This window comes from Carassius auratus, unplaced genomic scaffold (assembly GCF_003368295.1).
Source record: "Carassius auratus strain Wakin unplaced genomic scaffold, ASM336829v1 scaf_tig00041474, whole genome shotgun sequence".
NCBI lineage: Eukaryota > Metazoa > Chordata > Actinopteri > Cypriniformes > Cyprinidae > Carassius > Carassius auratus.
The window spans coordinates 85171-100839 of record NW_020526651.1 but is presented as its reverse complement, the minus strand read 5'-3'; the positions used below and the strand labels follow the sequence as shown (position 1 = coordinate 100839).

Sequence of the window (15669 nt, the reverse complement as noted above, 5' to 3'; positions counted from 1 at the left end):
ACTATTAAACTTAAACTTAAACTAACAGATTTCTTTTGTCATTACACATAGAAAACATTAGAGCTACATGAAAAGTTAAATATATATATATATATATATATATATATATATATATATATATATATATATATATATATATATATATATATATATATATAAATAATAATATGTATATATATACATATTTATACATACATATAGTGATAATTATCACTGATATACTACTATAGTTTTTGTCAATATTTTGAATAAGATTTTTTTAAGGTTTATTAATTTTGTTGTTTTAGTTATTTTAATACTTCAACTTAAACTAAACAAAAATTAGAAATGCCATGGCAACTAGCTGATTTTTTTAAAAATTATTATTTAGTAATTAATATCTAAAAATAAAATCTTATATTATTTGTATTATATTTTTATATTAATACAAGTTAAAAAAATTGTATTGTATTTTTTCAACTAATATTTAATAATAATAATAATAATAATAATAATAATAATAATAATAATAATAATTATTATTATTATTATTATTATTATTATTATTATTATTATTATTATTATTATATTTTAATTATATTTTTTTATTTGAGCTTTTTTATATTTTAAGTACAATTTGTTTATGGCTATAGTTGAGGCTAATAACCCTGAATTATTCAATAATATTAAAGTAATTAATATATTTTATATAAATATGCAAAATATAATGTCACTTTATTAAATAATTATATGTGTGTGTGTGTGTGTGTGTGTGTGTGTGTTTTCAAACTAATTATTTTAAACCTCCCCTGCATGTTATGGTGGTTACTTGTTTCTTTCTACAACATTTAGCTTTCAGGCAGGAGAAATTTGCTATTCAAAGCTTGTTACATTTCGCCTAGTTAGGATCAGTTAGATTTGAGTTCCTCACACTGTACATCCAGCTTAAGCTTTGTGCGGTTCTTCCCCTCAGCGTTGGAACACTCTATGATGTATTCGCCCCCGTCCTGCCGAGAAACGTTCACGATTTCCAGGGTCCAGTCATCGAAGTGATAACGAGGATCTCTTTCTGTCACAAACATACAGACGTGACACAACCCACACAGAACTGGTGAATCACAGAGCTGTGACAATAAAAATCCACAAACAGGAACTTTTCAAATCCTGCACATATATACACACTGAAACAGCTGGCTTATCCGCTAAAGCCCTTCTCCCAGAGAAACCTCTTTAAAGGAATACCACAAGGACCTCGGCACAAGAGTGCTGAGAAGCTTTCAACACAGAGATGAAAACCGGAAGCGCTGTGTTGCATTCAGAGCGACAGCGACGCTCATTTAGGCTGCATATATTAGCACGAGATCACATCTGCCAAGGTGCAGTGCCAGAAACCCTCAATGTTTTATTCAGAAAGCATACGGCAATGTGTGTTCACGTCTGTTTGTGTGTAGAGCGCCTATGAGGGCGACGTGGTTCGTAATGTCATGTAGTGCTGTCTGCTACCTTTCACAAGCTTCTCGCCCTGAAAAATCCACTCGCAGGTGATTTCATCTGGATTGCCGGAGACTTTGACAGGAAGCTCGGCGGTTTCATCCTCAGTGACCTGGACCTGATCGGGCTGCTCATCCGAAAACTCCGGAGGAACTGAATTACACACAGTGACACACACAGATACATAACATTCATTTGGAAGGTGCTAGTATGCAAGCAAACCTTTTCCTAAACTTGACAATAAACTCAACAGTTAAACAAAGAATAGTGCTTGTCACACTGTACTGTACATAAACAACATATCTAACAAATAAGTAAATACATTAGCAACTCTAATTAAGTGGTAGAGCATTGCGTTGGCAGCGCAAGGTTGTGGGGTCGATTCCCAGGGAACACATGTTAGGTAAAAACTGTTAGCCTGAATGCACTGTAAGTTGCTTTGGATAAAAGCGTCAGCTAAATGCATAAATGTAAATGTAATTAAACATTAACACTTACTCTGCACTGCCATTAACACCCCATTAATTAGAGATATAAACACATGACGTTTCATTTTGAAATTCATATAATATTTATAATTGATTAAAACAAACCAAATATTTTTACACACTCCAGGTGTGTGTTCACGATGTGTGTTTTTGTGTTCACTGCTGTGTGTGTTTGCACTTTGGATGGTTAAACGCAGAGCACATATTTTGAGTATGGGTCACCATACTTCGCTGTATGTCGCTTCACTTCACTTCACTTCACTTCACTTCACTTCACTCATCATCACTTCTTATATATTTAAAATATAAAATCCTAATTACAATTTTTACATGCATACACACACACACACACACACACACACACACATTTCACAATTCACATCTAGTAAAATTTTCTCAGTTCTCATATGGCAAAAAGTTAATTTTGCATCACGCTCATAACTGATTTTTAGCGAGCAGCAGATTTTGAGTTATTTTCTTCTCTAAAGTCTGGCACTGGTCTGTTGTGAATAAGGCGCATGATTTATTGAGCTGTTGATCTCTCTGGGGGGCTTCTATGTCTTTGTCTCATTAATGTACATTGTGCCATTTCAGAGAGAATGAGGATTCAAATGCAGATTTTGCAGAACACAAACGATTTGTTTACATCTACAAACACACAAACACACAAACACACACACACACATGCACAAAAGCTCAAATATATTCACAAACACTAAAACAGTGAAAGATGAAATATTATCTTAATATAAGACAATAAAGCAGGCAAAGTGATAATTAATAGTCTGTTCTTAAACAGAAAGATATTTCACAGACTGTGGAGGTTCTGAAGCAGACAAAGAACGTGCACACACACACACACACACACACACATTCCGTCATGCTCACAAAGCGTGTTAGGCTTTGAAGAGTTTGCTGGCTGGATCAGACAAAACAAGATCAAAGTCAAACAATACTTTGAATAAATAATCATTTTGCAGACAAAGACACACATGCACACATCACACCACACACTCACCATACACATTAAACACAGGTATAGACTCATTCAAGCATACATCAGAATACTTGGCAGAGCAAAATAACAGAAAGCTACACAAACCAAACCCATGTTAAAACTAAGGCTATCAATTACAATTTATCCCATAATTTGTATTTAATTTAATTTATAAATAAATAAATAAACTATTTATTTATTTATATATTTATTTATTTGGCAATTAAATAAATAAATTATTGATTGATTGATTGAATTATTAATTAACAAATAAATAAATACATTTTATTAAACAGGATTATACAGGATTATAATGACTAAATAAATAGATGAATAATCCCATAGCTTATAAATAAACAAAAAAATTAATAAATGGATTTATTTATTGTGTAGAGGGTGACAAAACCATTTGTAAAATGACAAATACATTTTAGTAGTATTTTTTGTAGACTATATTATGACATTGTGTTTTAACAGGACTGTCAGCTGACTACAGTCATTATTCATCACATGAATCACATTCAAACGTGTTCAGAAAACTCACAGAGCACATTCAGAGTGTAGAAGTTGTTGACACCCTCGGACAGCACATTACTGAAGGCCTGACAGGTGATCCTTTTCTTCCAGTGATGGGACTCAAGAGTGACGGACAGCTTACTAGTTCGGGACATTCCACCAAATTCAGCCTTTTTAGGAGCCTGGTCAACTCCCTTCAGCCTGAGAGAGAGAGAGAGAGAGAGAGAGAGAGAGAAATCAAGCATCATAAAAGACATGACAATTTACATTGTTATTTCACACAGACATTTTATATAAAGAGGAAGAGTTTTAAAAACTTCCCCTTGGTGTAATATCGCAAAAATAGACTATGAATATTCGATAAAGGCCTTCACAGTAACAGCGTTCACCTGCTGTGAAATCTTTTTGTTTGCCCGACATGCGTTAGGGCCCCGCAGGGACCTTCCGACAAAACCGAAAACCTATAAAACTCGAAACAGACCAGTCCTCCACTCACAAACACTTCAGATTTATAGCTGAATTTCTTTCGAAATAAAAGCTGAGCCACATCATTTGGCTTAGCTAGTTAAAAAAACTACAACTGATCTGCTCACAATCGCAGTAAAAGTCTTTTTCTTTCAAATAGCCACATACTGACAGCGCCAGAGACTGACTCTAACAAGGTAATGACTCAGTGATCACCAGACGCCAGTCGAAATCTAAAACAGACATTGAAAAAGGTCTCGGGTGGATTGCCAAACTGCCCATCAGCCTATGCAAACGTTTGACACTTTCCTGCTTCTACAAAGAGCTTTTATTGAGTCCTCCTGCACAACTTCTGCTCTTTTTGTACAGATCCACATCAGAAGACATCAGTTATTGCACACTTCTTAATTCTGGAGTAAAATTCACAACATATACATGCATTTCCAAGGTACAATACTCTGCAGTCTATTGATGTGAATAAATCAGACCCCTTAGGAGTTTTGGACTAAGTAAAAGTGTGTTTAGCTGTGGGTGTGGGTGTATTTGTGCGTGTGTGGGATGATGTGTGAGTGAGTGTTTCAGTACATGACAGGGCCCAAACTCCAGCTGATATTTGCAGTGGGATTGCTGCTTCCGGCCAGGCAGTCCAGGTCCAGCGTCTGACCCCTGCGCAGCTCCTGCTGCTTGGCCACGACCTTCACGCTCACTGCCGGAACTGATCGAGAGACAATACCAAGAGCAACTCATTAGAAAGAATCTGATTTTAAGGCATATAATAAAAAAATGGGAAAATAGTCATTTATCAAATTGTTTATTTTGATCCAAACTCACAAACTAAACAGTTCTAACCCTATCTATTAACAACCCATACATGATTTAGGAGAATATTTACATACTTATTTATTTGTTCAATTTAAATATGGAACAAAAAAAAAAAAAAAAAAGAGAGATCCATTTAAAGTAGCATTCAAATGTTTGGGGCCGGTAAGGGGCCTTGGTAATTCTCCAATGCTGCATTTTTTTTTTTTTTGATCAAAAATCCTTCAAAAACAGTAATATCTGAAATATTATTACAATTCAAAATAGCTTTTTTTTTTTTTTCTATTTTAATATATTTTAAAAAGTACTTTAATTCCAGGAGCCATTTCTCCATTCTTCAGTGTTACATGGCCCATCAGAAATCATTCTAATATGCTGATTTGCTGCTCAAGAAACATTTCTAATTATCAAAGTTAAAAATGGTTGAGCTGCTTAATATTTTTGTAAAAAACCATGATTTTTCAGGATTCAAAAGAATTTTGGACATTTAATAAAATATAATAGAAATATTTTGTAAATTATAAATGTCTTTACTGCTTGATGAATTAAATACATCCTTATAAATGCATTAATTTGATTATTTTTTAATTTGAATAATAACTAAAACGTCTGGTTGGCAATTTTAAAGTTGTATTTGTTGTTCAATTTAAAATTCAAATGAACAAAAATATGCTCAGTTTATTTATTGAGAAGTTTTATTATGCTATTATCATGTTTGACGGGTAGAAAAAAAATGTAAATACAGAAAGTATGAATTGTACAAAAAAAAAGTAATAATTTGTTGAATGATGTCTATAATAGACCCTTTTACAGTTGGTAAACAAGGTGACGTATTTGTGTGGGCGGGGCTTAGCTGGAGGCAGAAAGATTCCCCTCAACACTTGAACAAACGGTAGCTAGCAAGTTCCCTTATCGAGTCGGTCTCTCGACATTACGTATGGGGAAATCCATTTCCTCGAAATTATGAAGTCTGATTGAATAACTCTTTTGCTTGCAAATAGCCAATGGCGCCCTCGCCCTCACCTGATTGGCTGACAGCCATCAATATAGGTGACGGTGGGCGCCAAAACCCTCAGAATCTTTTTTCTTCACTTGAGTCTGGTTTCGCCGTGGATTCACGCATACAGAGCGGAAAATTGTCGAAAATTATCCCCTCTCGCGTTCCGGTGATTTTAGTCTTAAAATGTCTCTTTGCCGCATGTGTGGTGGGCCCATTGATTTCCCGGACGCACACGAGCAGTGTGTGCTGTGCCTGGGTCGGGCTCACGCAGAGGCGGCATTCGAAGGATCGGGATGTCGTGCCTGTGAGGAGCTTCCCATCAAGATCCTTCGTGCAAGGCTGGCCGTTACCCGTAACGGTGGCCCTGTATCTCCTGCCTCTCCCTCGTCCGCCGCCGTCGAGCCGCGAACCGGGAGACTGCAGAGAGCTCCGTCGACGGATTCTGTCGAGGTACTGGCGTGAATCTGCATGTGTGGCAGATCAGCCTGGAGTATATCAGCGAGTGCTGCAGACAATAGCAGAGGCTAGAGCCCCTTCGACGAGGCGTTTATACACTCTGAAGTGGAAAGTATTTGTTAACTGGTGTGTTGACAAAAATGAGGACCCCAGGAGTTGCGATATCTCCATTATTCTGACCTTCCTACAGGAACGTCTGGATGCTGGCAGTACCCCATCTACAGTGAAAGTCTACGTGGCCGCTATCGCCGTTTTTCGTGACTTGCTAGACGGCCATTCAGTGGGGAGGCACCCCCTGATAACGAGCTTTCTTCGGGGAGCTAGGCGGCTTAATCCACCCCGCCTTCGTCAGATGCCGGTCTGGGACCTGTCATTAGTGCTTAGTGCGCTGTCCAACCCACCTTTTGAACCAGCCGAGTTTAGCGACCTTAAAGTGCTCTCATTTAAGACGGCGCTACTGCTCGCGCTAGCTTGCGGGAAACGAGTGGGAGACTTGCATGCCCTGTCAGTGAACAGCGCGTGTATGCAGTTTGGACCGGACGATTGTATTGTCAGACTTTTACCCAAACGCGGCTATTCGCCTAAAGTGCTCTCAACGCCGTTCAGAGCTCAGATAGTTACAATTCAAGCATTTTGCCCCGAGGAGGACAGTAATTCAGTGTCTCAGAAGTGCGCTTTGTGCCCCGTGCGTGCCCTGCGTGCATATGTGAACAGAACTAGCCAGTTTCGAACTTCAGAGCAGCTTTTCGTCTGCTACGTGGGTGCCAAGAAGGGCAGCGCGCTGTCGAAGCAGAGGCTATCACACTGGATAGTGGAGGCTGTGCGACTAGCTTATGCTTCCCGGGGAACCGCCTGCCCAATCGGGGTGCACGCCCACTCCACAAGGAGTTTGGTGTCGTCATGGGGTTGGGCGAAAGGCATGTCTATTCAGGACATTTGTTTCGCAGCGGGCTGGTCGTCTCGCAACACATTTGCGAGATTCTATAATCTGGACATTCCCTCGTTCGCATCACATGTGCTGTCAGTGCAGGAGGAGGGAGTTGAGCAGTCATTGGACTAAACTATGGGCACGCCCTGCCTAGCGCGTGCACTAGCCGTGGTTTCTACCAGGTCAGCGTCAGTTATTGTTGTAATAGCTGCGGTTGAGGTATTCTTTCACTATCTAATGTGGTCCCTTATTATGCCCGCATTATAAGCCGGCAGTGTATTCCCAAGCACCAACATATTGCTGCATTTTCCCCATATCACACCAGTGTTGCTTATCTGGGTGCACTGGATTACGATGGTGTAAGAGCTGATTTGGCTCTGTGCCAAGAGGTGTTTCAACCAGGTCCGGTACCCGACCTAGAGCTAACGCGCTGTAAGAACTAGTGTTTATGCTCTTCTGTGGCTCGATGCGAGCTGGGCCGGACAGTATTTCCCACACGGCGGGGGTTTTATTGTTCCCCATACGTAATGTCGAGAGACCGACTCGATAAGGGAACGTCCCCGGTTACTCACGTAACCTTAGTTCCCTGAGAGGAGGGAACGAGACATTACGTAACCTGCCGTGTGGAAAAACCTTCCAGCCTCATTACTCTCGTTCAGTGGAAGATTCTGAGGGTTTTGGCGCCCACCGTCACCTATATTGATGGCTGTCAGCCAATCAGGTGAGGGCGAGGGCGCCATTGGCTATTTGCAAGCAAAAGAGTTATTCAATCAGACTTCATAATTTCGAGGAAATGGATTTCCCCATACGTAATGTCTCGTTCCCTCCTCTCAGGGAACTAAGGTTACGTGAGTAACCGGGGACGTTTTCTTAGCTTGTTTTTTTTAACAGTGGCTGGAGAAAATCTGAATATATCTGCTTTATCTGAATATTTAAGGTCACTCACTGTCCGGGATCGCGATAATTATTTGAAAAAGTTAACTTTAACGGACGGAACCAGATTGGGCGACCCGTACACAATCACTCATTGGATGGACGATCTGACAGGATTACCTCCGATTGAGTGGCCTGACATCTACACTTACCTGATAGAGAAACCGAGCGTGTAAAGTAAAGAGAAATGGAGGGCGTATAAATCCTTAGATTAAATAAAGAGTGACATTACAGTAAAATTATTATTAAGATGTAAATATTTTCTAGAAATTAAAAATTCCGAAGACTGCAAATTAATTATAAACTTTCTGTATTTATTCTTTCTTACCATGTTCTTAAATTCCGGTCACAATTAATCACAACAATGTATATAAAATGTTCTCCGTCGATTCTGGCAACCAACAACACAACAAGATGACATTTTAAGCTCCTTGAGTAGCCGACCCTGTGTTGGTTTGTATTAGCCGCCTCCAGTTTTCCGTTTGTTTTGCCTCCAGCTAGCGCCGTGACGTACCTGTGACGTCCGCGCAAAAGGGGTCTATAAGTAACTGGCTACTAGCCAGTTAAATAGACCAAAAAAAAAAGTATATTAGCATCACTGTATGTGTGTTTTTTTCTAAACATACACAGAACCCTGAGTTTGGTCTGGGCGGACAGAACTTTCTTGGCTTTGTTGGAGGAGTCGCAGCGGTAGGTGGCCAGATTGTCACTGGGCTGGAGGGTGAGAAGCAGCTCTCGTGACACACTACGCTCTGAGGACACCTGTCTCGATGCGGTCTGAATCACTTTATTGTTCTGTAGTTCACACACACAGACATGGAGGATTGTTTTAACGGCAGACCTAAAACTCATCTGTAACTGTCATGAAATCTGTTCATACCACTACACACCTTCAACCAGACCAGCTGACCGGTGGGATTGCCACCACTGGAGAAGCAGACCAAACGAAGAGCTGTCCCAGAGTGTAAGAAGACGTTCGGTGGAGGAGCATCTAACCACACCTTCTGAGGAGGATCTGAGAAAAAGATGAACAGACATCAACTGAACTAATATTCCAATATGCACATTGCTGAGATATTTGCAAAAAAAAAAAAAAAACACATTATATAAAATTTATTTTATTTTAGATATAGTTATAAATACACTTCTGTTCAAAGGTTTGGGATCTGTTAAACTTTTTAAATATATTTTTAAAGATGTCTTTTACACTCACCAAGGCTGGATTTATTAAAATAAAATACAATAAAAAGTAATATTGTGAAATATTAATTCAATGTAAAATAACTTGTCTTATTAAAAATGTATTGAAAATGTAATGTACTCCTGTGAAAAAAGCTGAATTTTCGGCATCATTACTCCAGTCTTCAGTTTCACATGTTCCTTCAGAAAATATAATATGTTGATTTGCTGCTCAAGAAACATATCAATGCTAAAAACAGGAAACTGCAATGTATTATTTTTTTCAAGATTCTATGATGAATAAAAAGTTCAAAAGAACATAATTTATTTGAAATATAATTTTCAGGTATTATCAATATTGTATCAAAACTAAATGTTAGATAAAATGTTGGCATTCACTCACAGTAAACGATGAGCTCTCCAGAGCGAACGCTAGAGAAGCGGGTGCCTTTGTTAAACGCCTCACAAGTCAGAGAAAGTCCGTTGTCCTCACGTGACACTTTATGCGTCAGGTTAGACATCGTCATCATCCCACCATTATCCCCCTGCGACACAAATATTTCAGGAGACCTTTCATTTTTATTGAGCATATTATATGGTCTGTGTAAAGGGCTATTATAAGGAAAAGTGTTTGCACACAAGAGTGGAAACATTAAATCATGCTACCATGATTTATTGTCTCTTTAATGGTAGACATTCTTGAAACTGGCCTTGTGCAACAATTGTTTAATCAGAGATACTGTAGTTCATGTGATTTGAGGATTAAATGCAAAGAAAACCATTTTGACAAAAGTGTTGGCGTCCATTGTGGCTCTTTTAATCTCACTAAAACATGAACTTTTTTAAGTGTGGCAAACTTAGCAAAGCCACAGTTTTGAAATGTATTTAAGAGTTGAATACATAGATTAGACATTAGTGACACAAACTGACTATAAAACGTTATGTCTACATGTCCTTCTGGGGACAGTGTTGAAAAGGAGCCTTGATAATAATCATTAATTTAATTGGCAAGGTTTTTAATTCTGCTCATTTGCTAAGCTCTGATTGACACCTGCTTAGAGGGATGACCCTGACTTCATGACCCTGGTTTTCTTTGCATTTAATCCTCATATATATATATATATATATATATATATATATATATATATATATATATATATATATATATATATATATATATATAATAAAAAGTAGATCTGATAACTAAAAAAAAAAAAAAATTATAAATTAACACCAACATCTAAATGAAAGATCAGACGTAAAACACCTCCAAATGAACAAGGATGGTCCTGTGATGCACCGAGCAGCCTCGGGTTGGCTTTTATTCACTTATGTTTCATTCAAATCAACCTCTGGAGAGGAAGAGCAGGAGATTAAAAAAGAGAGAGACTCTAAAAGCCCCTGATCTCACAGAATATTATGTAGTAACTAATAGAATCTAAAGTAAAAGCAGAGTCTTGATGGAGACTTTGAATCGCTCTCAGGTCAAGGCTGGCTGGCTTTATTTCACACAATAATTGAGAATTATTCAGGGGCTAGTCTTCACGAAGCTTTTCGTTGTCGGCAGAATGGCTTGTGAAAGTGTTTAAGCAAGACACAGAAACAGTGTCCAAAAAAAGGGATGAACAAGTATGATGGGCAACGTTTCTTATAATCATTGTACACTGGCATCTACAAATATCTAGTTGGATTTTGTAGTAATAGTAAGAGACAGTAAAGATCTTCTGTCGTCCAGCAACTGTACAAACAAATAATGAAAGCCACTTCCATTTAGGCACTTCACAAAAAAAAATTATATTTTAAAAAGTTCATCAATCATATAAAATATTTTAACATTTATTTAATATTTATTTTTTATTATTTATATAAAAAAATATACTATGCTTTTTATATATGTTTTTGAATAAAGCATATTATGCTCACCAAGGCTGCATTTATTTGATTAAAAATACAAAAAAACTTACATTTTGTGAAATATTATTACAATTACTGTTTTCAATTTTAATATACTTTGAAAAGTAATTTCTTCCTGTGACGTAAGAGCTAATTTTTCAGCATCATTACTCCAGTCTTCAGTGTCACATGATCCTTCAGAAATCATTCTAATATGCTGATTTGCTGCTCAAGAAACATTTCTTATTTTATTTAAATGGGAGACTTGCTCCAGGCACTAGTCAAATGAGCCCGGAAAACATCAGAACAACAGTGAACTGTGGTCAGATGAGATGTTGTCAGGCCGTAAGTCAATAAAAAATTAAAAATCTTATCCTTTCAGCTGTTATACTGTGCTCACAGCACATGCTCTACAATTGCATGCACAAATGTGTCAGCGCATGCTGTATCAATTCAGATTAAAGTGCAAAATAAATTAAAAGCATGCATTGTCATAATCAGTTATGTCAAGAAGTTACAAAAAATGCAATTAAGGCTGCCTTAAAATTGTGCATTCAACTATTCATATCATTAGCAAAGACTTTAAGAGCTGAAGTGGGTCAGAAAATGTAAGGTCTATGTCAATAATGTACAAAATAATGGTCAAAAACTATGGCAATTTCTGTAAGATAAGAGTTTCACATCCTGGATGTGAAGTGGGTCAGAAAATGTAAGGTCTATGTCAATAATGTACAAAATAATGGTCAAAAAATATGGCAATTTGTGTAAGATAAGAGTTTCACATCCTGGATGTTGACTGATAGGTTAAATACCTCAGAGATGGTAACAGCTGTACTGTTGAGCTCCCTGAACCCGAGCCACCAGCGGATGTTGACCGGAGGATTACTAGAGGAAGTGTGACAGAGCAGATTGATCTCCTCTCCCTCTATGGCTTCAAAGGTGCCCAGTAACGTTACCTCGGTTGGCTCAACTGTGAGGAAAAGAGAACACCACAACAGAAAAAGAAGCAAGATAAATGGACAATCAGCAGATCTTTCCAGCAAATTGTTTAAACAAGCTAGTCGTGCCACAAAGGATTTAAGGCCAATAAAGATATGTTCTCATGATCCTCCTACAATCTAGAAATAGGATCTAGCTGACCAATGAAATGGCGTGTGAAATGTCTAGAGTGATCTTCTAATAACACCCAACTGACATCAGTATTTGTGTGCACTAGGGAATATTCTCAATAAGAGGTATGTGACAATGAAAGTCGATTTGAGATAAGAAAGGGTTGTTTGACATTGTAACAAGACCATCACGAACAATCTTCTGTTAATGAAAGATTACAGAAACTGGAAGTAGCAGCAAGTATTGACCTGATTTACTTGTCAGCCATGATACAGCTATGTGTAACTGGCTTATGGTAAGTGACAGCATGTCATGAAAGATCAAGCTTTTATTTTAAGGCTTTTTTTTAAAACTACTAGCAACAAGAGGCTTGTGGCCTTTAGACGTTTGATGGGATTTTGAGGAGAACTTTTTCAAGATTAAGAGTTATAATGTGTTCTGGAGTACTCACAAAGGACGCTCAAAGTGCGAGTGAGGGACATTGGTGAATGAGACACTTGGTTGGTGCTCTCGCACTGCAGCACAGCATGATTGTCTTCTGGCTTCACCTCCATTTTCAACACACTACTGGACCGACGTGACACAATGTCCACCTCCCAGCTAGTGGACAGGACTTCTCCATTCTGAAATAGAGAAAGCGATGACACAGATAGATAGATGGATAGGTGAATGAATGGATGGATAGACAGACAGATAAACATCTAGATAGACATAGACAGACAGATCAGACAGATGAACAGATATGTGGACAGAAGGATGTGCAGGCAGACAGACGGACATCTGAGTTATTCCTGGCTGCAGATAAAGTTTTAATAGTTGGTGATTTTAATATCCATGTTGATAATGAAAAATATGTATTGGGATCAGCATTTATAGACATTCTGAACTCTATTGGGGTTAGACAACATGTTTCAGTACCTACTCATTGTCAAAATCATACTCTAGATTTAATACTGTCACATGGAATTGATGTTGATAGTGTTGAAATTATGGAGCCAGTTGATGATATCTCAGATCATTATTTAGTTTTTTGTGCAAACTTCATATAGCCAAAATTGTAAATTCTACTTCTTGTTACAAGTATGGTAGAACCATCACTTCTACCACAAAAGACTGCTTTTTAAGTTATCTTTATGATTTATCCGAATTCCTTAGCATATCCAAAACCTCAGAACAACTTGATGATGTAACATAAACTATGGACTCTCTCTTTTCTAGCATTTTAAATACAGTTGCTCCTTTACACTTAAGGAAGGTTAGGAAAACAGTATGACACCATGGTATAATGAGTATACTCGCACCCTAAAGAGAGCAGCACGAAAAATGGAGCGCAGCTTGAGGAAAACAAAACTAGAGGTATTTCGTATTGCTTGGTGGGAAAGTAACCTATCCTACAGAAAAGCATTAGAAACTGCCAGATCTGATTACTTTTCTTCTCTTTTAGAAGAAAACAAACATAACCCCAGGAATTTATTCAATACAGTGGCTAAATTAACAAAAAATAAAGCCTCAACAAGTGTTGGCATTTCCCAACACCACAGCAGTAATGACTTTATGAACTACTTCACTTCTAAAATCGATACTATTAGAAATAAAATTGTAACCATTCAGCCGTCAGCATCAGACAGTGCACTATAGACCCCCTGAGGAACATTCTCTACTATAGAAGAGGAAGGTTTGTACTTGTTAAATAATCTAAACCAGCAACATGTATGTTAGACCCTATACCATCTAAGCTCCTAAAAGAGGTGCTTCCAGAAGTCATAGATCCTCTTTTGACTATTATTAATTCCTCATTGTCATTAGGATATGTCCCCAAAACCTTCCAACTGGTTGTTATTAAGCCTCACATCAAAAAAACACAACTTGACCCCAAAGAACTAGTTAATTATAGACTAATCTCAAATCTCCCTTTTCTGTACAAGATACTAGAAAAGGTGGTATCCTCACAATTATATTCCTTCTTAGAGAAAAATGGTATTTGTGAGGATTTCCAGTCAGGATTTAGACCGTATCATAGTACTGAGACTGCTCTCCTTCAAATGACCTGCTCTTATCATCTGATCATGGTTTATCTCTCTATTAGTTCTATTGGATCTTAGTGCTGCGTTTGACATAATTGACAGACCAATAGATGGATGGACAGACAGACAGACAGACAAACAAACAGTTAGACAGACTGACAGACAGATAGACAGACTGTTAGATTGACAGATAGATAGATAGATAGATAGATAGATAGATAGACGGAACGATGGATAGATAGACGGATGGACGGACAGACAGAAAGACAGACAGAACTTCTAAAAACTTTACTTTTAGAAAAAGACATTAGTGTATGAGATCAGACATCCAGCCAACAGTGTTGCAGATGCTAACATTTGCATTAGCTGAAAATTATTAGAAATGTCAGGACTGACACATTTTATCAAAGTATACTCAGCGTCTCCACTGTGAGTCTGTCTGTGGGACACTAGGTGAATTGAAAAGTAGTTTTGGCGACCTAGACTTCCGTTGCAAATGATTTAAAGCTTGAAATCTTCTCTCAGTCTCTAAACACAGAAGTTTAATAAGGTTCTTGGTTGCAGCTCTCAGCTGTCCCCTAGGCTTGCTGAGTTTAGTCATTCACTCACGCACGAACTCTCGCGCACACACACAAACTACTAAATAAATGGGTGAATGAAAAAAAAAAAAAAAACATTTATCATAGTTTCTTAATGTCCTATTTAAGAGAACATTTTACACAAGGGCAGTCCACTTAACAGTACCCGAGAGCCACTCTCAAAATGTCTTTAAGAAATGTTGAATGGCCTTTATAAAAACTCTGCTTGTGTTCAATCTCAGCATAGTCTCTTTGTGAACATATGCACGCTGTTATCTTGAGTTAGTCTTCCAACACAGTCTCAGCAGAATTTTCAGTGGCACTGAAGCTTTGCATCACATTTATTAAGCTGTTTGAGAAGCCAATGCTTCATGATTCCTGAGGATGAGAAAAATCTGAGAATATAACAACCACTGGTGCACCTGCCAGATTCTACCTAGCTTCAAATTACTTTGGCAATCTAAGTTCCACTGTGACTTACTTTGGCATTACATTCATGACAATTGGCCGGCAAAGCATTTTGGTAAACAGCTATAGCATGGTGGAATGAAGCATCCCATAATTTTTCATACTACTACTTGCTTAATGTAATATTTGGAGCAATTTATATATTTGGCCCTTTCCATGGATGCAGTACACTTTGATGTCTCGTGACTTTTAAGAGGCACAAATCCCATGTACTTTGGTTTGTAAACTATCCCATAATAAAATTAACCTATCCTCTACCCAAAAAGTAAGGATTTTGGCTTCTCCCACCTTAGAGGTCTTGACCTTCACAATTGTACCATATCAACAATTACAGCAATAATAATA

At 37.7% G+C, this 15669-nt stretch overlaps 1 protein-coding gene across 1 annotated transcript in view; it reads right to left on the bottom strand.

Moving 5' to 3' along the window:
• LOC113085420 (nephrin-like) overlaps positions 1-15669 on the bottom strand; it is a 71266-nt gene that overhangs the window by 19586 nt on the left and 36011 nt on the right. Inside the window, 9 exon segments of the mRNA XM_026255122.1 lie at positions 911-1048; positions 1483-1623; positions 3500-3672; positions 4522-4651; positions 8699-8867; positions 8963-9087; positions 9655-9796; positions 11957-12114; positions 12706-12877. Coding sequence (XP_026110907.1) covers positions 911-1048; positions 1483-1623; positions 3500-3672; positions 4522-4651; positions 8699-8867; positions 8963-9087; positions 9655-9796; positions 11957-12114; positions 12706-12877 — 1348 coding nt within the window.